The sequence below is a fragment of the Ursus arctos genome, unplaced genomic scaffold (genome assembly GCF_023065955.2).
Source record: "Ursus arctos isolate Adak ecotype North America unplaced genomic scaffold, UrsArc2.0 scaffold_5, whole genome shotgun sequence".
Classification (NCBI taxonomy): Eukaryota; Metazoa; Chordata; class Mammalia; order Carnivora; family Ursidae; genus Ursus; species Ursus arctos.
Genome location: NW_026623067.1, coordinates 37,683,872 through 37,705,573, shown reverse-complemented (window position 1 = coordinate 37,705,573; position 21,702 = coordinate 37,683,872). Strand labels below are relative to the sequence as shown.

Below are 21,702 nucleotides of genomic sequence, written 5' to 3'. Positions count from 1 at the left end.
AGCCTTGAGGCAGATTCTTACCACTGCAGGACAGGTGGGGCGCTGAGCCTCAGTAAAGCTGACAGTGTTACTGTCTGTAGCCGCAGGGAGATGGCGGCCATTGTCTCATCCATTTGTCACGGGCAGTGTTGAGCTTAAGAACAGAGGCCCAGGAAGAAAGAAGGAATTCAAACTGAGGCTTAGATTCTCACTAGCTGGGTGACCTGGGACTGCTACTCACCTGTTGTAGCTTCAACCCCTTAAAATGGGGAGGAATGTCTAGTCTTAGGGCAATTGTGAGGATCGTACAAGATAATGTGTGCGAGGTGTTGAGCACAGGACAAGTGTCATTACCTAAAACTCCTCTGCCTCAGAGGCTCAGATTCTGTTCAGATGCTCAATAAATTATTTCAGTGAATTATGCAGACCAGTGCTTGGGAACCTGGTTGATGTCAGAATTAGCAACAAAAGTATAAAAGCTTGGGCCCCACCCCAGGTTTTGAATTAGGAGGCCTGGGTGGGGCTTGGACCTTCTTATCTTTAATAAATTCTCAGGTAACGCTGGTGCACAGCCAGGTGTGGGGGAACCAATCTACCCGCACAGACATTTCAGCCACATTGGGGAAGGGATTCGGGTTGGTTCCCTCTCCAAGTCCTTTTCTCCCCTTTCTTCTCATGAGCAGTACCCCTTTGCCCCACTTCCTCCCCACTGGCTTCTCTCCCCAAATCAAGGTCTGTATGGCCCGGCAGTGAGTCAGTGATACTCAGTGTCCCATGGAGCCTGTCTTTCCAGAGGCTAGGGAAGCCGGGATGGAGCTGGAGAACAGGATGCCAGGGTTTCTGCTCTGGATTTGCCCCCTTGTGACTCACTGGTCGCCCAGAGCCAGTGAGTCTTCAAGCCTCAGTTTGCTCATGGTCCATAGACAGTTGGGGAAATTGGAGTGTCCTGTTTGGACTCTGCTTTCTTAGGAGTATGTCCCTGGCCCTTGACAGCCAGAGAGCAGGTGGGGGAGCATATGAAAAAATCCTGCATGATTGTGCTTTCCCATCACCACCTCATTTGATGCCCACAGTGATAGGAAATAAACTCCAGCATCTACTTCAGCCTGTAATGTCCTCTGTTCTCTGTCCCTAGCCTTCGCGTCAAGGTTATCGTATATGCCTCCTTGCTTTCTGTTCTCTGGATTCTCTAAGTTTGTTCCCACTTCAGTTTCTGTACTATTTGCATGGCTTGGGATGCTTTTGCAATGGATAACCACAAGTCTGTTTCCTTCTTTTTATACAGGTCTCAGCTTACCTGTCACCTGCTCAGAGACGAGTTTGCTGATCAGTCACCAAACCTAACGTGTCATCCCAAGCACTGGGACACATCACCCTATAGTATATCACTGCATTTGAACTTTCACTGGAGCTGTTTTTCCTTTTTTTATTTACTTAATATGTTGCCTGTTTCCCTTTCTGTAAAAGGGAAGCGTCGTGAAAGCACATTCTCGGTTGCCTCGTTCATTGCTGTGTCCCTTGTGCCCGAAAAGCATTCATTGTATGTTTGTGGAATAAATAAGTTAATGAAATGACCCCAGCCTGAATTGTGATTTATTTTCTTTGGTCAGAGGACACCCCAGGTTCTGAGAGGTGAAGTGACTGTCCCAAAAGCATTCCAAGCCTTTAGTCTTCTTTTTCCAGGCCCTTCCCGTAAATCCTGGCTGACACACAAACCAAGATGGGGTGAGGCTCCTGGGTGTGATGAAAACTTGGAGTTGCCCCATGAATGGGGCTGCTAAGGCTGATGTGGAGGTGAGAAGGCGGAAAGACGGAGCATGCAAAGGGAGAGGCAGGCTGGGACAGGAGAGCAGGGTGTGAACCTGGCTGCAGGTAGGGGGAAGGGGGTGACTTGGCCGTGTGTCAGGAAGTGTTTCCCTCCACCCTCCCCTGGGGAGAGCCCTGACCCCAAAGTGGTTTTGTTTGGGGGAAGGAGATGGCCAGGCAGTTGCTAAGGGAGAACAAAGGTGTGGCCTGGGTGGTGACCATCCACTGAGGTACTAGTGATCACCCAAAAGAATAATCCCAAGGTGGCACTTGGCCAAATAGGTGACAGGTGAGCTTCCGCCTGAAACCAGTCCAACCGACAACATAATAGCCTCAGACTGGGCAGGAAGGGAGAGAAAAGAAGCCTCTAAGGGAATGGAGTAGTCAAGGTAGAATGCTTATAAGATAATAGGCCACATTTATTGAGAGCTTATAATACGTCTGGCATTGTACTACTTTCTTATATGAGTTTCCTCGTTCAATCTTCAAAAAGCTCTGTACAAAGGAAGCCTTATTCTTATTGTTATTCCCATTTGAGAGATTTGGAAACTGAGGCTCAGTGAAATTAAATATCTTGTTCAAAGTCACTCAGTAAGTAGCAAGGTCTGGATTCCAACTTAGGTATGTAGTAATTCCAGTGTACTATGGAAACCTAGGCCTGGGAAGGGCTGCTAGGAGCAAGTCAAGAGGGCAGACCCCTGCAAAAGTGGGGATGGAGAGAGACAGTGGGATAGCCTGTGTATAAATAGGAGGCCTGTTTTTATCTCTACACATGGGCTGAATCAGGCAAGCAGCTCTATTTGGCACAATTTGAGGGCTCTGAATGCCAACCCAGCCTTGTGTCATACAACTCCCTTCCCAGCATGTCTGTGGGAGCTGAAATATCTCCCGGGAGAGTCATTTCTTTGGGTCAGGACACTGACAGCAGAAGACCCCTGTAAAAATACATAGGTTGGAGGAGAAACACATCAATCTCCTGGCACCTGTTGAACATAGCAACCTAGGCTAGCCAGCTGGCTCCCATGGGAGAGGGTCTCAGTTTTGATGTTGGGAAAGACAGTGGTGTTCCAAGACAAGGAATAGTATGAGGCTTGTTGCACAACTATTGTCTCTCCGATCCCAGAAGCCTGGGAATTATAATCCATAGTTCAAAAATCTTAATGAAGACTATGTCCCCTGGGAGAAAGATGGAGGGAAGGCACTCCAGCATCTGGAAGAAATACTAACTTCCTTTGCTTTTGCTGGATTGATACCAACTGCCTGCAACTGCAACTCTGGTTACTTTGGGCCCATGAGACCTGCTGGCATTCGTGTGTCTAATTTTTTTTCATGTGTCTAATTTTTAAATGATAAATGAATTATTATTTACTATTTGCCGTGTTGCTAGACAAAGACGCGAGTGCCCTTCAGAAGGTGACATGGGTGCAGATCCCTGGTGTGGAGCAGGGATGGCTGGAGGGACCAGGCCTGGAACAGAGCAAGGAACGAGGGGTGTCCAAGGGCAGAGCTCAGCTCAGCAGTCACAAGGCTGCAGCGCGACAAGGGTTTGGGGAAAGGTAGGAACCGCTCCCCGCCACCTGCCGGTCGGCAGCCCTTCCCACAGTCAGGCGGCGGCTGCCCTGGCCTGGTCCCAAAATATGTGAGCGCCGTCCCCTACTCCCGCCCCCTTCCCCCGCCGCGCCCGCGGAGTGGGGGGCTGCGGGGGCTGCGCGGCCGGCGCCGGGAGCCGGGCGAGCGGCCCAGCGCGGGAAGGGGGAGGGGGAGGAGGCGGGGCGGAGCTTCGGCGCCTCCCGGAGCCTTATTCCCAGCCGCGCGCCGGGGAGCCTCCAGTCGACCGAAGGACCTGCGGGAGGCGCGCGCCTGGCTAGCCTGACCGAGACGCAACGGGCTTGGGCGGGCGGACGGACAGAGTGAGCAGAGAGACGCCCAGCGGCCGCCAGCTCCACGCGGGTCCCAGCTAGGCTTGCGCCCAGAGGCCGGCAGCAGAGCGAAACCGGCCGAATCTCCTGCGCGCCGCCCGCCCCGGCTCCGGTGCCAGCGCCCCGTGGCCGCCGCCTCCAAAGTGATTGCTGCCTCGCCGCCTCCGCCGGGTCCAGGGCCATGAAGCTGCTGCCGTCGGTGGTGCTGAAGCTCTTTCTGGCTGCAGGTGAGAGGGCTGCCGACGCCCCCGGAGGTCGGGGGTGGGGGGTGGGGTTGGGGACACAGTGCTGGGGGGGCACAGGGGAAGGTCGCTGCAGCGACCCCAGCGCGGGCCACTTGGTGGGGCCCGTGCTCCCTGGCAGGAGGGCGCCAGCATTGGTGCGCGGCGACCTGGGGGTCTGGAGAAGGGGTCTGATGCGGCCTCGCCCCTCACCCGCAGTGCTCTCGGCGTTGGTGACTGGCGAGAGCCTGGAGCGGCTTCGGAGAGGGCTGGCGGCTGGAACCGGCAACCTGGACTCTCCCACTGAATCTACAGACCAGCTACTGGCCCCGGAAGGCGGCAGGGGCAGGGAAGTCCTGAACTTAGAAGAGACAGACCTGGACCTTCTAAGAGGTGGGTGTGAGGGCTGACCATCGTCGACCCCGCGGTGGGCAATTGGAGCATAAGTGGATGGAGGATGCATGCTGTTTGCGCACACCTGTGGGTTGGGGGTATTCATGGAGGACTTCAAGGAGAAGCTGCTGAGCCTGACAAGCTTACTCGGAGTCCCGAAATGTGGGTTCCACTGTCGTTCTTGCTGTTGAGTCTCACATGTCGACTTGCTGCCCTTTTGGGTAGTTTACAGCCTAGAGAAGGCAAGGTGTCTGGGGTCTTGTGCATTCCTCTGGCGTAAGCTGGAGGAAGGAGAGAGGAATGGTTGGGATGCTTTCCGTAGAGTTTCTATATAAAAATGGGTGCAAGTCTTAGTTCCTATATCAAATGACTATTATGTATAAAATGACAGCCGTAGAGAGCCTAGGAACATAGTAGGTGTGCAGTCTTCTCTATCCACCTGTCTCCAGGTTAGAGAAACAGAGGGGAATGAAGAACTCTTGGTCCCCCAGGTGAGGGCAGTATCTCTTCGGGAGCCTATGAGCTGCGAGCACAGTGTCCCTAGAGAGAGAGAATGAAACGCCATGTGTCTACCAATCCTACCGAAAGGCTAGAGACTTCTGACCACCCTGAGTCCCTGAGAGACTCCAAGGGACGAAGGCCAGGTGGGACCCTGCAACCAACGGATGGGGCTGTGGTTGAGTACAGGTACAGGGCAGAGTCCAGAGCCTCCAGCATCGCCCACTTGGCTGCCTCCAGCCACCTGAAGTGATTCTTGAGGGTGGAGCAGGGACGGAGCCCTGGAGCACCAGAATGACTAATTTGGTTGGAAAGATACCCACCTGTTCCAGCCCTGCCTGCTCCTCAGCCACGTCCCCCCTCCTTACCCAGAGCTTCCCTTAGGTGCTGTCTCTACTTCGCATAAATCAAAGGTCTGCTCCCAAGCCGAGCCTGTGCTGCCACCCTTCATTGTCTCCCCGTAGCCTTCTTGGGTCACCCCTGGGCTGGAACAACCTGGATTCTCCTAGCCCTCTCCTCCTAGGCTGGGCAGAGCTGGGCTGTGACTCACCCTCCACCCACACGGCTGCTCCTCATACCTCTGCAGACCTGACTCACTGCTCCCTGTCCCTGGCAGGAGCCTCGCTGTCACTCTGTCACCCTCTTCCTCCCCTCTCTGGTTGGCTTGCCCCTCCTGCCACAGTTTTACCACAGCTCTGGTCACTCAGAGCATCCGTCTCATCTTCTGAGCTCGGAAGGGACTTGCGTCTACACCAGAGGAAACGGGACTGTGGGACTACTGGCACCTGCCTTTCTTCCCTTCTCTTGGCTTTGCTGGGTGAAAGCTGTTTTTCAGGCCTGCGGATCCTATCATCTAAAATGAATAACTATTATCATTTATTAAGTACCTATTGTGTTCTAGGCACTCATTATGCTATTGTGGGTTGATTAATCCCGTAGCAACCCTCTGAGATTGAACTTCTGCTAGCCACTACTTACTGAGAAACCCCAAGATTCAGAGGGATTAAGCCACTTGCCCAAAAATCACAGGGCTGAAGTTGGAGCACAGGTGTGCTGACTTCAGAGCCCATTCATTGTCTCCTTCCTGGTTCAACATCCCGGGTGCTCTAGACTTGTCCAGGGGGAAGGGACAGGGGTGCATGAACCGTTTGGTATATTGGGAAAGAGCACTCCAGAGGCCACGTTTCTGATCTCAACCCTGCATGATCTTTACCAAATCACTGCCTTTCGGGACCTCGAGTGTTTTACCTGAAAATGGAAAGCCATGATATTCTTTCAAGTCACTTTCCGCTTGAGGATCCTGGGTCTCCAGTCTAATGTATGATGCTCACCCTTGCACCAGACACATGGCTACAGCCATGGGCAGCAGGCACATTTTTTTCTGCTGGGAGCAGGGAAGAGAAGGCTGGCGTCAGACCCCTGATGGGCTGATGGGCGTAGCCCAGGGTCAGTCCCAGCTGGATGTCTGTGTGAGGCTGTTTTTCCCCCCTTTGAAGTGTGGAAGGAATGGGGGGAGTCATCATTGTTCCAGTTCCTTCTTGATAGTTCCTTACTTTCCATCTTTTGCCCCATTGTATGTACTATACTCCTCCAACCTAGAGAGCTATAAACAGGACATTTGGGGGTAAATGTACTAGAACTTCGAGAGAAGTGGTGAGCTGCGAAGGACACAGAGCCAGGTAAATATTCTGCTTGAAGTCAGAAAAGCAAGGCCCTGACCAGGGATGGCCTGCTTGCGGTCCCTAAGCCTAGCTCTGGCCTGGGCTCTTGGTACCCTGGTGCCTCAGAGGGTGGCCTCAGAGGGGGCCATCTGGACATGGACACTGTTGTTATTTTAGGACACCCCCCACAAAAAAAAAAACCCTCCAAGTACCTTCTCCAGAAGCAATTTTTATCTCTGACACTGTCTTCCTGCAAGTGGGTCACTGAGTGCAGCATCAGGAAATGAGGTTGATTTAAGGCCAAAATAGCACCAAGTGGGCGTGGGGGAGTAGATGAGGATGGACAGTGGGTGGGGGCGAGGTTGGTACAACTGCCCAGTCAGCGGCAGTCACTCAACAGAAGCTAGCATTGTTCGAATGAAGTTCTTAAACGGAGTCTGAGAAATGCTTTCCTTGGGACCCCTGTAGCCTGTTTCCTCCACTGCTTTCTGGTGGTTCTGCCCAGTCTTCCTTTGGCCCCAGGGAGGGAGGTGGGATCAAAGAGTAGGTATTTCTTCCAGACAGGGTGCTGTTCTGAGTCTTTCCCCCAGGAGAGTCAAAGACTTAACAGGATCCTTTTCTCCTGCAGCTGCTTTCTCCTCCAAGCCACAGGCTCTGGCCACACCCAGCAAGGAGGAGCGTGGGAAAAAAAAGAAGAAAAGCAAGGGCTTAGGGAGGAAGAGAGACCCATGTCTTCGGAAATACAAGGACTTCTGCATCCACGGAGAATGCAAATATGTGAAGGAGCTCCGGGCTCCATCCTGCATGTAAGTGTCCCTTCCCTGGGCTGACTCTGCTCAGCACACTCTTTGTCAGTCACGTGGCTGTTCCTCGTTGTCACTGTTCCTTGAATTGATAATTCTACCCAGTTTCTTCTCAATTGTTAGGCGGAAGTTGGGAGGAGGGGAAATATTTTTAGTCAGCGGAAGGGGCTCTCCCCCGCATGGGATGTAATTTCCTGTGGTGTAGGATTGTGACGCTCTTTCATCCTTGGGGACATTTCCTGCTTGCTCAGACATGAACATGTGGCTAGGAGAGCTGATACCTGCAGGCAGGTCCTTCCTTCAGTCCTGCCTCGTGCCCTACTTCGGATGGGAGAAGCCAGCAGGCCACATGGCAGGGTAGGCTTCCTGGGTGGAGCAGAGCTCCTGTGGCCTCCTTTCCCAGGCCCTGTAGGCAGGTATGAGGTGCATGTGGACTCACGCCGTGCAGATGTGTGTGCTCGAACACATGTGCGCTCATATGAGAGCGCATGTGGGTTGATCTGAAGGCATGGCAGGACTATGGAGAAAGCAATCATCATGGGAGCAGGAAGAAGCCCCTTCGTCTCTTCTTCCTCATCCTAGCAAGGGCTAGGACGTGGGGGGACAGAATGGGTATTGGCCTTTGGCCATGGGATTGGGAGAACACTTCCTTTGTGCAAGATTAACAGGAAATGGAACCCAACCCAGTAGGCATCAGCCCCTGGTCAGGCAGCACCACCCTTTCCCGGGGTGGAGGGGTCATGGGTTCCCCAGCTACTCTGCTAGGCCAAGCCCAGCAAGCGGCTGCCTTGGCACCCCCTCAGGGATGACGGCACTGCCATGCTCTCTGGCAGGCATAATGTCGCCACTGTGCCTTAGGCCAACACCCACATTCGACTACAAACATCCACTCTCTTCCTCTGGGCACAAGATCCCTATAGAGAGACAGGCTTTGTGACTTGAGAGACTCTGGCAGGGCCAGGAGACTATGAGGTGCGTACCACCTCTCAACCCGTCACAAAGACTGGCTGCCTGGCATCTCTTCCTACTATGATTAGTACTGATCCCTTGGCTTTTAAAGCTTCCCTGGCCTGTCTGATCTCACATAGCAAAGCTGCCCTGCGTTTGGCAATTGGCAGACAGACCCATCCCTCTCTACCACGTCCACGAGCACTTGTGTGTCGTCCCCTGTAGCATCCTTGTCAGGAGCTTGGTATTAGAGGGAGTTGCTTTACAGTAACATAGACCGTCCCCACATTATTCTTCCCAAGGCCTTGGGATAGGGTAGGAAATGTTCGTCTTAGATTTGTAAAATGCCATCATTAGCACAGGATGGAGGAAGTGACTCTGAGGGTAGTCGAGGTGGATTGAGGCCAGAAATCTGTTTGGTCCAAACTGGTCCAGGGCTTGGGTGTATGGACTTCGACTGCTTCGCTGAGAACCTTTGTAAGGCTGCTATCCTGGAGAGCTAGGCTTGACCCACCAGCTACAGCCAGTAGTTCAGGGTGCCTGGGGCCATGGTGGTCCTAGGGATAGTGATGATAACCGCGAAGCTGCCTTCTCCCCTTTGCCCCATCACTTCACAATAACGTTTACTATGAGCTGAGCCCAGCAGGTATGTGTTCAGTACCCACCTGGCGCCAGCTCTTCTAGGGAATGGGGAATTATAGTCATGTCCTGGATTCCCAAAAGCTCAAGGGGGGTTGGGGTTGGCAGGGCTTGCTATCTCTAGTTGAAAGGTGAGGAAGCTAGAGCCAGGAAGTAGGAAGTGATTTGCCTGAGATCAACAGCTAAATAAATGGATGGAAGCAGGACAAGGATTCAGGTGCCTGACTTCCAGTCCCGCATGCTTTTCATGCCCCCGGGCTGTATCAGGTGTTGGCTTGTGTCCTTCTTCCCTATCTGTCCTTACAAAGTTTGAACAGGATTTCATAGAGGACAGCTGTTATGTTGGAGGTCTCTTAAGGCTTTCACTACCCTAAGAGTGTAGCAATCTGATTTGAAGACTCTGTCTCTGCTTCCCAGGCAGATTTTCTAGGGGCTGGATTCTGTGTCCGCTTTGGCTACCTCCTGCCTCCGGCCTTTGGAACTCAGGGCAGAATGCAGCAAGAAGACACAGAGCTCCTGGTGGGGGAAATGTGGTATCTGGTCACCTACATTTGGGGCCCTTCGTTGCTCCTCCTTCCCTCTAGACCCAGGAACCACCAGCCAGGGTGTGTCCAGGCCGCCCTGAGCAGCTCGAGGCTGGCTGGCTTCCTAACCCAGTCCTCCACAGCCACCATACACAGGAAAACCCTTTTGTGTCACCAGCCAAAAGTTGCCCTCAAAGAGCAGTTTCCTGGGGCTCCTGACTGGCTGCTGACCCAGAAACTGGCTGCAAAGTTTCCTGTGGCCGGAGGAAACCTGGAGGCAGTCAGGCTGAGGAGAACTCAGCTGAAAGACAGGCGTGGGGCCTTCCCTTGGCCTCACTGGCCAGATGCTGAGAAGGAACGGTGAGCCCCCTTCTCTTTGGCTCCATCTGACTTCGGTGCCCCATTCCTCAGGGCAGTGCCCTCTGGAGTCCTATTATATAATAACTCACACATATGTGGGACTTGGCCTTTTGTTAAGGGCCATTTAGTATCTCATTTGACCTTCAAAATACTCTCGTGAAATAGGTATTTATTATTCCTGTGTTTTACATGAGTAAACCAAAGCTTGGAGAGGTAAAAGTAACTTGCTCGAGATCACCTGGCCAGAAATAGCAGCAAGACATGAGGTAGGGGGCGGAGAAACCGAGTCGGGAGGATGTCTCTGGACCCTAGAGGGTTCTTACTTCCATTGTAATACAAGTTCTGAAATGGGTCACAAACATCAGTAGGAGGAACACGTTCCAATTTGGTGGGTTGCTGGCTCTGAGGAAGACACATGATCTTGCCCCCACCCAGGATGCCTGGAACGTCCTCATCCCCCCTCCTTCCCCAGGGAAGCCAGGAGTCATCTGCAAAGGGAGGGGGAGGTGGGTAATATTAGGATGTTTACATTATTATCCCTTTGACTCAGGGTGGGGGTGGAGGGATTATGTAACTGAATTGCGGGACTCTGAGACCAAGCTTTATTTCTATCATCTGAGTAACTACCTGTGGGGTTTGAGTGATGGCTGGAAGTGAAAAACAGCCTCAGCCTCAGCTTCCCTTCCCCCACCAGGAGAGCATAGCTTCTGAAGTCATCTAGACTGCTGGGTTGAATCCTGGCTCTACCTCTCACTAGCTGCGTAACGGTGGGCAAGTTAGCTAAGAACTTAAGCCTCAGTCTCTCCATCTTTAAAATGGGGATAGTAACTCCTGCTTCACAGAGATGTTTTTAAGATTAATTGAAATGATTCTTGTAAAGCAGTTAACACAGAGTACTTGGCTCACAGTAAGCCTTTAATATTTGCTATTTATTATTCAAGTTAATAAGAATAAGTCAAAGAGGAGGGTCAGACAGCCCCAGGAACCTATCGCCTCATCAGATATGTGTTTGCTTGGGGTAATCTGCGCTGTTCAGAGTGGAAAGAATCATGAATTTGGAATCTGCTAAGACTGGTTTCTAGTCTCAGCCTCGTTGCTTCTTAGTTGTGCTACTTTTGGTAAATCACAATCCCTCTGACCCTTAATCTTAGTCTTTCAATCTGTAAAATGGGGCTGTACCTGCCTTCCAGATGTTCTGAGCCTCAGTTGAGCTAGCAGATAAGGATGGTGCCTCATAAACTTTAAACTGCTGTGCGTAAGGGCTTCTCCAGGGCCAGAGAGCTTCCTCCGTATCCCGTCAGGATGGGGGACGCTGTTTTGCCCACCTTGGCCGATGGGACAGATTTATGGAGAGGCTGGGCACAGAGCCGTGTGCCCTGCCGTTGTCTGTATATGGGACTGACCCCCGTTCATCCTACAGTGTGGGGTGGTTCCCCAGAGCAGCCCGGAGGAGCCGAGGCAGGGAGAGGTGCTCGGCGCTCTGCAGCGGCGGCCTGGCCCCTCTGCTGCTGCCCTGTCTGGATAGGGGTGCCTCTTGGCAAGAGGAAGGGATTCCTTGCTCTGAGGTTCCGCATGCACAGCCTGCTTCCCAGAGAAGGCACAGCTCAGAATACAGGGCCACCAGCTTCTTGGGGCTTCTGTCAGCAAGCTGGTGGCCCGAAGTCCCCAGGTAGATGGTGCCAGTGCAGTTGTGGGTGTGATTGGGGAGCACACTGAGCTCAGAGTCAGACAAACCGACACCACACTTCTGCTCTGCAGTGTCCATGGGGAAGAGAGCTCTGCCTTGCCGTGACGTGGGGGGCTGCCGCCTACATCAAAGGGCCTCTTGGGCACGCAGATACGGGAAGGGATACGAATGTGCTTGTTCAACTGAACGCGCTTCCAAGTCTTCCTAAGAGCTTCGAGGAAACGCTCTATGTCAGAAGAGACATTTGCCATCTGATTGATTTCTTGAGTGTGAAAAGCCAGAGGGTTGTTTCTGACATTTTTCCACGCTCTGGCAAGACAGCTGGGCAAGAAGAAGTTACCTTGGTTTTGTTTGCTTTGTCCTATGATGGAGGACACCAGATAGCCCAGGGTTCAGAGGCCAAAAGTTGATGTGAAGCTCTCAAATTGGGCCCCGCACCCAGAGGGAGCTGGGAGTTCAATGAAGGGAACTTGAGAAAAATGACTCCTGGCAAAGGAACGGGACCTATTAATAGGATGGGCCGTGGCTGAGAGGGACTGAGGGCTGGAAGCAGTGGTGGAGAAGGCTGGGTTTATTTCTGGGTCAGAGTTAAGGGGCCTCACTAGAGGGAGTGATACTCAGTCCCCTCAACTCAACCCACCAGCTTATGGACCTAAGTCTTCTGAGGGACTTAAGCAGCAGGTCTTAATACACATGTTATAAATCATCCACGCATGGAACATATGTAGCTTGGACCTTGACGTCCTCCCTCACTTTTTCCCCTGCCTGCAGCAGGAATCTTGAGCCAGAGAACCAGAGGGAATGGAAAGGGGGCGAGAGGTCAGGAGGAAAGCCATAGAGCCTTCAGAGGGGCTTTTCAGGGGTCTTCTCCTAGACTCCTACCAGAAGGATAGAGGAAGGGTGGGGATCCAGGCCAGGGATTGATAGGCTGAGGCTGTGAGGACTGGGATCTGGCTTAGGTAGGAGGGCCATTTCCTGTAGAGGGAGGCCAAACCACTAAGCTCATCTCTGCTTTGTCCTGTCTTGAACCAGCTGCCACCCCGGTTACCACGGAGAGAGGTGCCATGGGCTGAGCCTCCCAGTGGAAAATCGCTTATATACTTATGACCATACAACTATCCTGGCTGTGGTGGCCGTGGTGCTGTCATCTGTCTGTCTGCTTGTCATCGTCGGGCTTCTCATGTTTAGGTGAGTACTGGGGCCCCCTGCAGGCTGTTTCTGCAAATCACTCCCATTCCTCCTCCCACTGGGTCCTCTGCCTGTGATCACGTGAGCCCTCCAACCTCCCAAATTCCAGGCTAGGAATCTGACTGACATTCCTGAGTACAGGTTCTCCAGGAACCGAGCTTCTCTGGCCTGACATGAGTCCAGCGTCCAGAGCCCAGGGCAAAGATTGCCAGGTCATAGCAGGTCCTGCTGTTCACAGCTTTTCACAGCAGGCCTAGTAACCCACCTGTGGGGTCTGCCTCTTCCTTTCCCTTCGCTCTGTTCTTTGATGGCATTAGTGTGTGGTTTGATAGACAAAGTATGGGTGGTATATGGCTGTTGATATATCCTTTCAATTCTGAGGCATCTCAACCTCAGGCCATGCTTCCAGTCCAGGTTATGTTCTAGGTTGGGGGAGACCTACCAAACACCCTGCCTGTTTCCAAGCCCTGCAGTTCATCTGCTGTGAGACCTGGACCAAGTTACCCGTCGCTGTGAGGGCTATAATCTTACAGTGATCGTAATCTGTCTACCTGCCTCATAAGGATATTCTGAGGATCATGTAAACGAGGTCAAAGTTCTAAGCAAATTATAGCCTGCTGTTAGAGTCAGGCATTCCTGGGGGCAGTCGGGCCTTTGACCAGAGGCCTGTTGGGCTGCCATACCCTCTTGGCTTTTCCGAGTAATGGAGGGAACCGTCGTGGCAGTGTCCCTTAGAAGGACCTTCTCTGGGACCTGTACCCTGTCATATCAGGCAGAGCTTGCTCACAAAACTTGTCTCCTTCAGGTACCACAGGAGAGGAGGTTATGATGTGGAAAGTGAAGAGAAAGTGAAGTTGGGCATGACTACTTCTCACTGAGAGAGACCTGTGCTCAAGGTAACGGTCCATCCTTTGCCCCGTGGCACCATCACCATCTTCCCCAGATCTGTTTCAAGGCACTCTGAATTCTTCTCTCAACCTATGGGTTGGGGGGCAGGCTACTATGGAGTCAGGGTCCTATTGCAGAATGGTTTTCAAAAAGGTTTTCAGTAGGTCATCTCCACTTGGGGTGACAGTTGCTAGAGAAATATCCAAGAGAGATACCTGAGACGCCAGCTTCTCCCATCCTTGTCCCCTCTTCTACCCATTCCCAGATGATCTTCATAAGACTGGAACTGGGAAGCTCTTAAAACCCCTTAAGACTGGATCCAGCTTTAAATGCTTTCCTCTTGGGGCACCTGGGTGGCACAGCGGTTAAGCGCCTGCCTTCAGCCCAGGGTGTGATCCCGGCGTTATGGGATCGAGCCCCACATCAGGCTCCTCTGCTGGGAGCCTGCTCTTCCTCTCCCACTCCCCCTGCTTGTGTTCCCTCTCTAGCTGGCTGTCTCTATCTCTGTCAAATAAATAAATTTAAAAAAAAATAAATAAATGCTTTCCTCTTGTGCTTTAGGAATCTGCGGGGGGACTGCTACCTCTGAGAAGCTGATCGTACACTCTGCAGAGGGAAAGAACGTCACAGCTAGTCAGGAAGACTCCTTCGTTCCCAGTTGCTATCTAGTTTGGGCCTCCCATGATTGCTTTGCCAAAATACCAGAGCCTTCAAGTGCCAAACGGAATCTGTCAAAATGGGATCTTGGGCAGAAGAAAGCAAAAGTGAGAGACCTTCAGGCCCTTCTGATTTCCCTCCTCCAAACCCCACGTATGCCCATAAGTTTGTTTAAGCAATTAACTTCTGGATTCAGATGCCAGTTAAATTCCATATGCTCCAGGATCTTTGGCTGATAAAAAAGAAGGAGAGGAAGAAGGAAAGCTTTGTGGATTGGAAGAAGGTAACAAAGATTGAGAAGCCACGTACTCAAGTAGCCACCAAGGGATCTGCCATTTGGACCCTCTAGCGCTGGATGTGATGAGCAAACTGTGAAATACCACAAGCCCGAGAACTCTGAATTTTGGGACTTCTACCCAGACGGAAAGATAACAACTATTTTTTGTTTGTTTGTTTGTAAAATGCCTCTTAAATTATATATTTATTTTATTCTATGTATGTTAATTTATTTAGTTTTTAACAATCTAACAATAATATTTCAAGTGCCTCGTCTGTTACTTTGGCAATTTCCTGGCCCTCGACCTTGTCTACCCCACCATCTGGCTCAGCGTCGCACCCCAACTCTGAGATGGTTCCATGACCCATCTGTAGTAACCTGTTCTCTGTCCACGTTTCCGAAGATCTTCCACCGTCCCAGTGCCACAGGGGGAGGTCAGTAGAGTCGGGATATAGGAATTAACGTTGTCAGATCCACTCTATGAGTTGGACTGTGGTCTTGCCCAGGCGATTTTGTCTACCGTTTGTGTTTTGAAAGCCCACGGTGCTGATGTCCAGGTGTAACAGATATTGGTGTTTGCCTGTGTCCTCTCCCTGCCAAATCTCGTAAGAGGTTGGGCTTCCATGCGCGCAGCTCTCCTGGCTTTGCAACCCCCATGGCCCCAGGCCCACAGAGCGGGAACCCCCTCTTCCCTGTGTCAAGACATTTCTCTTACTCCTGCCATTCTTCTGGTGCTACTCCATGCAGGGGTCAGTGCAGCAGAGGATAGGCTAGAGAAGGTATTCGCAAAGAAAAAGGCTGAGGAGGAGCAGGAAACGTTGGAGCCAACTATTCTTGTTAACTGATGACCTACCAGTGACTACAGAGTTTGGAGGTGAGGAGGGCTTTTGTGTAACCCACCCACCTCACCAAAACTAAAAAGGTATGCTGTCATGGTCCCTTCTGGAAGTTTCTGGTGCCATTTCTGAACTGTTACAACCTGTATTTACAAACCTGGTTCATATTTATATTTTGCGAGTCAAATAAAGATAACCTTTACTCCATAGATTTCTGTCTGCTTGTTTTATCTGGGGACTGGTTTAGCATAGGTAGTTCCTAAACCCTGAGTCGATAGTAGGCTCTATGCCAGGCCTTTTTATGTACGCTATCTCAGTATCCTGGACAACAGTGTGATGCAGGTACTATCACCATCCCATTTTTCCAGAAGAGAAAGCTGAGGCTCAGAGAGGTTATGTAACTTACCTGAAGATACACAGTTGGTAAGTGACAGACCTGGGACTGGCAGTCTGACTGCAATTATTTGTCTTAATACTTATACCACCTCTGAGACAACAGAAAGTAAGCCTTTCACAAAGGAATTTTTTTTTAAAGATTTTATTTATTTATGTGACAGAGAGAGACAGCCAGCGAGAGAGGGAACACAAGCAGGTGGAGTGGGAGAGGAAGAAGCAGGCTCCCAGCGGAGGAGCCCGATGTGGGGCTTGATTCCATAACGCCGGGATCACGCCCTGAGCCGAAGGCAGACGCCCAACGACTGGGCCACCCAGGCGCCCCCACATAGGAATTTTAGCTAGCCGTAATCAGGAAAGACGTCCGCCCATTCAGTAAATAGACTCTGGACTCAGGGCCTGGTCCTGTGCTATATACGCAATGAGGCATTGCCCCTGGTGGAAACAGGGCACCTTTGGCTTCCCTCTCATGCTCCACAACCAATCTATCGGCAAACCTTGTCACCCCTACCTTTAGAATATATGCTGGACGCAGCCACTTCTGATCACTGCTCCCACCATCACCCCCATCCAGTTCACCATCATCTGTGGCTCAAACTCTGAGGACGGCCGCCTGTCTCCTTTCTTCCACCTGGCTCCCGTATTAGCCCATTTCTAACATCGTAGCCAGAGCGATCCTGTAAAACGTAATCCAGCTCTTGTCTGCCTTGCAGGCTTTCCCTGACCAACCTATTAGACAATAGCACATTCCTCACCCACCCTGTTCTTCTTATTCTCCTTACATTGCTTTCTTTCCCACCAGGGCCCTCATCACCACGAACATATTCTTCTTTGTTGATTGTCCATCTTTTCCTGCTAGAACGCCAGCTTCATGAAGGTAGGGGTGTGTACGTTACTCCAATCCCAGATTGTAGGCATTAGATAGTTGTCATATGGATGAATGAATATAAGAAATAACTAAAATCTACTCAAAGGCCAGCAAGTGGACAGGTATGTGATCCGATGCTGCCGTGGAAGTGTGGTTGGGTTTAAAGAAGGGCGTCTGTTGGGGAGGGTGGGTGGGGATGACAGGATAAAAGTGGAATTTGGGGCAGATCATCTGGCTATGGTGTCCTGGGTAGATTGGAGGCAGAGAGATCCATTGGGAGGTCTTTGGACAAGTGCCACTGGACTGCCCCCTCTTCATCCTCTTCTCTTAGAGAGTTGGGATACTCTAAAATTTCTCCAGAAGCCTTATACTTTTTTTTATAAAAAGATTTTATTTATTTGACAGACAGAGAGAGAGCACACAAGTAGGGGGGAGGGGCAGGCAGAGGGAGAGGGAGAAGCAGGCTCCCCGCTGAGCAGGGAGCCTGACACGGGGCTCAATCCCAGGACCCTGGGATCACCACCTGAGCTAAAGGCAGATGCTTAACTGACTGGGCTACCCGGGCGCCCCAGATCTCATATATATTTTGATATGCTTTTAAAACTCTGGAGACTAATAACTACCAGAGCTGAACATGTGCACGTCCTATAACCCAGCAGTTCCACTCCCAGGGATACACACAAGAGAGATGAATCCATATATTTACCACAAGACATATACAAGAGTGATCTTAGCATTACTTACAATAATTAAAAACTGGAAGCTACCCCAAAACCCATCACTATTTGACAATAAATTGAATAAATGCATGGTGGTATATCCATGCAATGAAATACTAACTAGCAACGTGGATGAATCTTACAACATAATGCTGAGTGAAAAAAGCCAGACGCAAAAGGGTACCTTCTCTGTGATTCTACGTATTTAAAATTTTAAAACTGGGGGCACCTGGGTGGCTCAGTCAGCTAAACGTTTAACTCTTTGCAGCTCAGGTCATGATCTCAGGGTTGTGGGATGGAGCCCTGTCTCTGCTCCGCCCTCCCCACAGAGTCTGCTTGAGATTCTCTCTTTCTCCCTCTCCCTGGGCCCCTCCCCTCACCACTCGCGCACGCGCTCTCTCTAAAATAAATAAAATCTTTAAATTTTTTTTAAAAATAAAATTTTAAAACAGGTAAAACTAATCAATGGTGAAAGAAATCAGAAAGGAAATTCCCGTTGGGATCAGTAGTGACCGGAAGGGGACAAAACAGGGTGACTCCTGGCACTCTGATTAACGTTACGTTCCACAATCTGGTTGCTGACTACCTGGGAGTAGTCACTTCGAGAAAATTCAGTGAGTATGGTTTGTGCATTTCTCTCTATGTATTAACCCGCACTAAAAAGATTTTTCAAAACTTGGACTGGGGACTCTTTGGTATTTGTAGCATATAAAGCTCTGTAAAGTGCCAGTATATTACTTGGGTTATCAGGGAAAATAGTACAGATGTCTGAAATAGCTGTGAGCAGTGAGTTCCCTTTGAACTCTTCGCGGGGCTCCCTCTCCTGCTCCTATCTTACACCAGGCTCAGCTTTTCAAACACACTTTGTTTCTCCAGCTAACGTTTCCTGCGGCCTCTGGGCTTCCTGCTTTTCAGGGGCTCTCTCCTGACCCTGCTGCTGCTGGGAGCCCCCCTGGGCATCTCCTTGGCTGATACGGTGGCTCTGGGAGCCTCTGAACTTGCAACCTCTTGTCAAGATTGGCTCGCAGTAATCTGGGCCTCCCGGCACTGAGAAACACCTACCTCTCCTCCAACGGGCTTCCCCTTTCGCCGCTGTCGCCATACTTTCTTTTATAATGTTCATCACAATCATTATTAGGCTAAAAATCAAATAAGTATGTGATAGTCATGGAGTGCTCACTAAGCCGGTCCCCTGGGCCAAACACTCTACAAGCGTCACCTCGGTTGCATCTCATGATGACCTAGGAGGTGGGTGCTCTGACTACCCAGGTTGTGGATGCCTTAGGTGAGTGGTCAAGTCCGGATGTTAACTCAGAACCTTAACTCCCAAGCCTTCACTCTAACCACTAAGTTCCATTCCCAAATGAGTTCTTCGGGCCAGACTTGTTTTCTCTTCTTCCCGTATTCATCCAGAAATAATGCTACAGTGAGGAGCTCATACAGAAGAGATCTTAGAAAGCGACTCCTTAGAGCCCAAGAGTTTCCTCCCCTGCCCCACATTTACAAATTCACGGGAGGAGATGAGAGGTGTCTTATCAGGGTACAGGGGAAGGAACAGCAGGGCAGGCTGCACGATCTTGGGTCTGAGTCCAGGCTCCCCTGTGCATTAGGGAGTGCCCTCATGCGTGATACCTGACCTCTCTGAACCTGTCTCCCTGCTTATAAAAGAGATACTAAATATATCCACTTCGAGGAGTTGCAAAATGATATCTGTGAAGAAAGTGTCTAGTTCAGGGCCAGGCACATGCTAGATACTCAGTAAATGTTGGTGATTTTTAGCAACTTGTCCAAGGAACTAATTAGCGGCACACTGGGCATTGAAACCCAGCCTTCCGATTCCTAGCCCCCAATTTTTTTCCTTAGACACAATGCTTCTCAATCAGTGTTTTACATTTTAATGTCAACTGTGGTTTCAAAGGAGCTTTAAAGGGTCCTAATAAATATTTGTGGGTTTAAGAAGCCCGGGAACAGCAACTCTGTCCAAATATATCACTTCAACTTGGCTGGCCTGAAATTCTTCCCTTTGTCAACAATGCCTGAAATTCAAGCTTCCTGTTTGAGAACGCTGATACTTCTGGGAATAGCTAAGCACCAAGAGGCTGAGATTCTTTGTTGGTGTAATTCATTATAGCTTCATTCATTCAGCAAATATTTGTGGAGGCCTCCCTATCATCTTCCAAGTGAAATCCATGCTCTGAAGGAGAGCGCATTTTGATGGAGCGAGGGTGGGGGAAGAAAAGAAAGAGAAGTACTTTGGAGCAAGGGCATTCATTCATTCATCCACAAAATTGGGTGAGCACTTATAGTGTGCCAGGTACTCTTCTTATCACTGGAGAACAGTGGCGAGGCTGACACATGGACCAACAATACATGTATAAATAAAGAAATAGGATAACTTCAGAAATAAGCAACACACACACACACACACACACACACACAAAAGAGTGATGTGTTAAAAGTCACTGGGGACAGAATTAATTTATAGAGGCAGCTCAAGGAAGGTCCCTCTGAGGAGGTAACACCTGAACCGAGACAAGATGAGATCAGGCATACGAAGGCCCTGAGACAAAAATAAGCATAGCTTGTATGAAGGACAGGAAGGGACCCCTGAGCTGCAGCATACTCGTTGAAGGTTGAAGAGGGAGGCAAGGACCAGATCATGTAGGGCTTTGCAGACCATGGTGAACAATTTGGAAGCCAATGGAATATTTTGTTTGTTTGTTTGTTTTGTTTTTAAGATTTTATTTTATTTTTTAAATTTATTCGACAGAGATAGAGACAGCCAGCAAGAGAGGGAACACAAGCAGGGGGAGTGGGAGAGGAAGAAGCAGGCTCATAGCAGAGGAGCCTGATGTGGGGCTCGATCCCACAACGCCGGGATCATGCCCCGAGCCGAAGGCAGACGCTTAACCGCTGTGCCACCCAGGCGCCCCGCCAATGGAATGTTTTGAGCACAAGAGTGATAGGATTTGATTCATGTTTTACAAATATGACTCTGCTATGCACAGAAAGGGTTCTAGGGGGCAAAAGTGGAAGAAGCAAGACCAGTTCGGAGGCCTTTGCCGTCACCCAGGCAAGACATGCTGGTGGCCAGGAATACAGTAGTAGGAGAGGTGGTGAGAAATGGTCAGATGCAGGATATGTTTTGGAGGAATCACCTGTAAGACAGGCTGATGGCTGGAATGTGGGTGTTATGGGAAAAGAGGAATCAAAGAGGACTTCTTGGATTTTAACCTGATTAACTGGGTAAATGATGGTTCTATTCATCAAGATGGGAAGAAATGGGGGAGGAGTTCATGGGGACCATAGAAATAAGCATTATTTTGTGGACGTATTAAGTCCATATGGGGTGAAGGAGGGCACTACGGAGAGGGCAATGAGAAGAAGGGGGATGCAAGGAGGAAAAAAAAGAGGCAAAAGTGTAACTAAGAAGGACCTGAAGACAGAAACAAACGAGGACACCTGACATGTCTATGGTGTTTCACAACTCCGAAGGGTACTCCTATTATAGAATCTTCCTTAATCTTCATAGTGCCGCAGGCAGTATTCTTTTCCCCAGAGGGCCCTGAGGCTCAGAGGGGTAGAGTACGTGGCACAGGACCTCTGCCGGCTAATGCCGTTTTGCCTGTGACCCCTCCCAGGAGCACCCGGGCTCCTCGCTGACCATGAACTCCTATCTTGGGCACCCTTCTCCAAAAAGAGAAGAGAGGAGGAGGCTGTGTATTTTCCTCCTTGCTGGGATAAGGTGCCCAGACCAGGCCAGGCCTCCAGGGAACAGAGTAGTAGGTAATGGAGCTCCATGAAGACCAACCCTGGAGAAAGAAAAAGAGGCTAACCTCATCCAAGAGCAGCAGGAGGAAGTTAGAATTGTCCCTTCTTCCATGATTGGTTTCCGGAGCATGAGGCCACCACCAAATTAATAGAATTTGGAGGTTGTCGTGGTTGGGATTTTCTTTTTGAACTTTTAAGATCGCACGTTCTTTCTTTTTATATATATATATATATATATATATATATATATATATATATATATATATTTTATTTATTTGTTTGATGGAGAGAGAGACAGCCAGTGAGAGAGGGAACACAAGCAGGGGGAGTGGGAGAGGAAGAAGCAGTCTCCTAATGGAGGAGCCTGATGTGGGGCTCGATCCCAGAACGCTGGGATCACGCCCTGAGCCGAAAGCAGACGCTTAACGACTGCGCCACCCAGGCGCCCGATCGCACGTTCTTTCTTGATTGCCCCTTGATTGATGGAGAAGAGATCAGGGAACTCTTAGCTCACCGCCACCCACACAGCTGTGAAGGAAGTCAGCTGCCCTCTCGCTCTTCAGAGAACATCCCTCCCTCCCTCCCCCCTTCCCTCCCTCTCTCCCTCCATTCTTCTCTCCCAGCATCTTGGCCATTACTAACCAACAGGGCATCTAAGGAAAAGGGC

At 50.5% G+C, this 21,702-nt stretch overlaps 1 protein-coding gene and 1 long non-coding RNA gene across 3 annotated transcripts in view; both read left to right on the top strand.

The window, feature by feature from the left end:
- The window catches only part of LOC130542742 (uncharacterized), a 47,008-nt gene extending 45,455 nt beyond the window's left edge, over nucleotides 1–1,553 (top strand). For both annotated transcript variants that reach the window (XR_008957516.1, XR_008957517.1), the window contains one exon: nucleotides 1,265–1,553. This is a non-coding gene — a long non-coding RNA (uncharacterized LOC130542742). The remainder of the gene's footprint in view (nucleotides 1–1,264) is intronic.
- Nucleotides 1,554–3,565: 2,012 nt separating this feature from the next.
- HBEGF (heparin binding EGF like growth factor) lies at nucleotides 3,566–15,491 on the top strand. Its single transcript, XM_026508131.4, has 6 exons — nucleotides 3,566–3,931; nucleotides 4,145–4,318; nucleotides 7,106–7,283; nucleotides 12,471–12,626; nucleotides 13,432–13,522; nucleotides 14,076–15,491. Exons 1-5 carry the CDS (start codon nucleotides 3,886–3,888, stop codon nucleotides 13,502–13,504), a joined length of 627 nt encoding a protein of 208 aa, XP_026363916.2. The 5' UTR covers nucleotides 3,566–3,885; the 3' UTR covers nucleotides 13,505–13,522; nucleotides 14,076–15,491.
- Nucleotides 15,492–21,702: the final 6,211 nt, after the last annotated feature.

Bases quoted from the DNA above. Each gene is read 5' to 3' on its own strand.
- HBEGF (XM_026508131.4), top strand. From the start codon at position 3,886: ATGAAGCTGCTGCCGTCGGTGGTGCTGAAGCTCTTTCTGGCTGCAG. The intron at 7,284-12,470 runs GTAAGTGTCCCT...GTCTTGAACCAG, and splicing joins CTCCGGGCTCCATCCTGCAT to CTGCCACCCCGGTTACCACG. The intron at 12,627-13,431 runs GTGAGTACTGGG...TGTCTCCTTCAG, and splicing joins GTCGGGCTTCTCATGTTTAG to GTACCACAGGAGAGGAGGTT.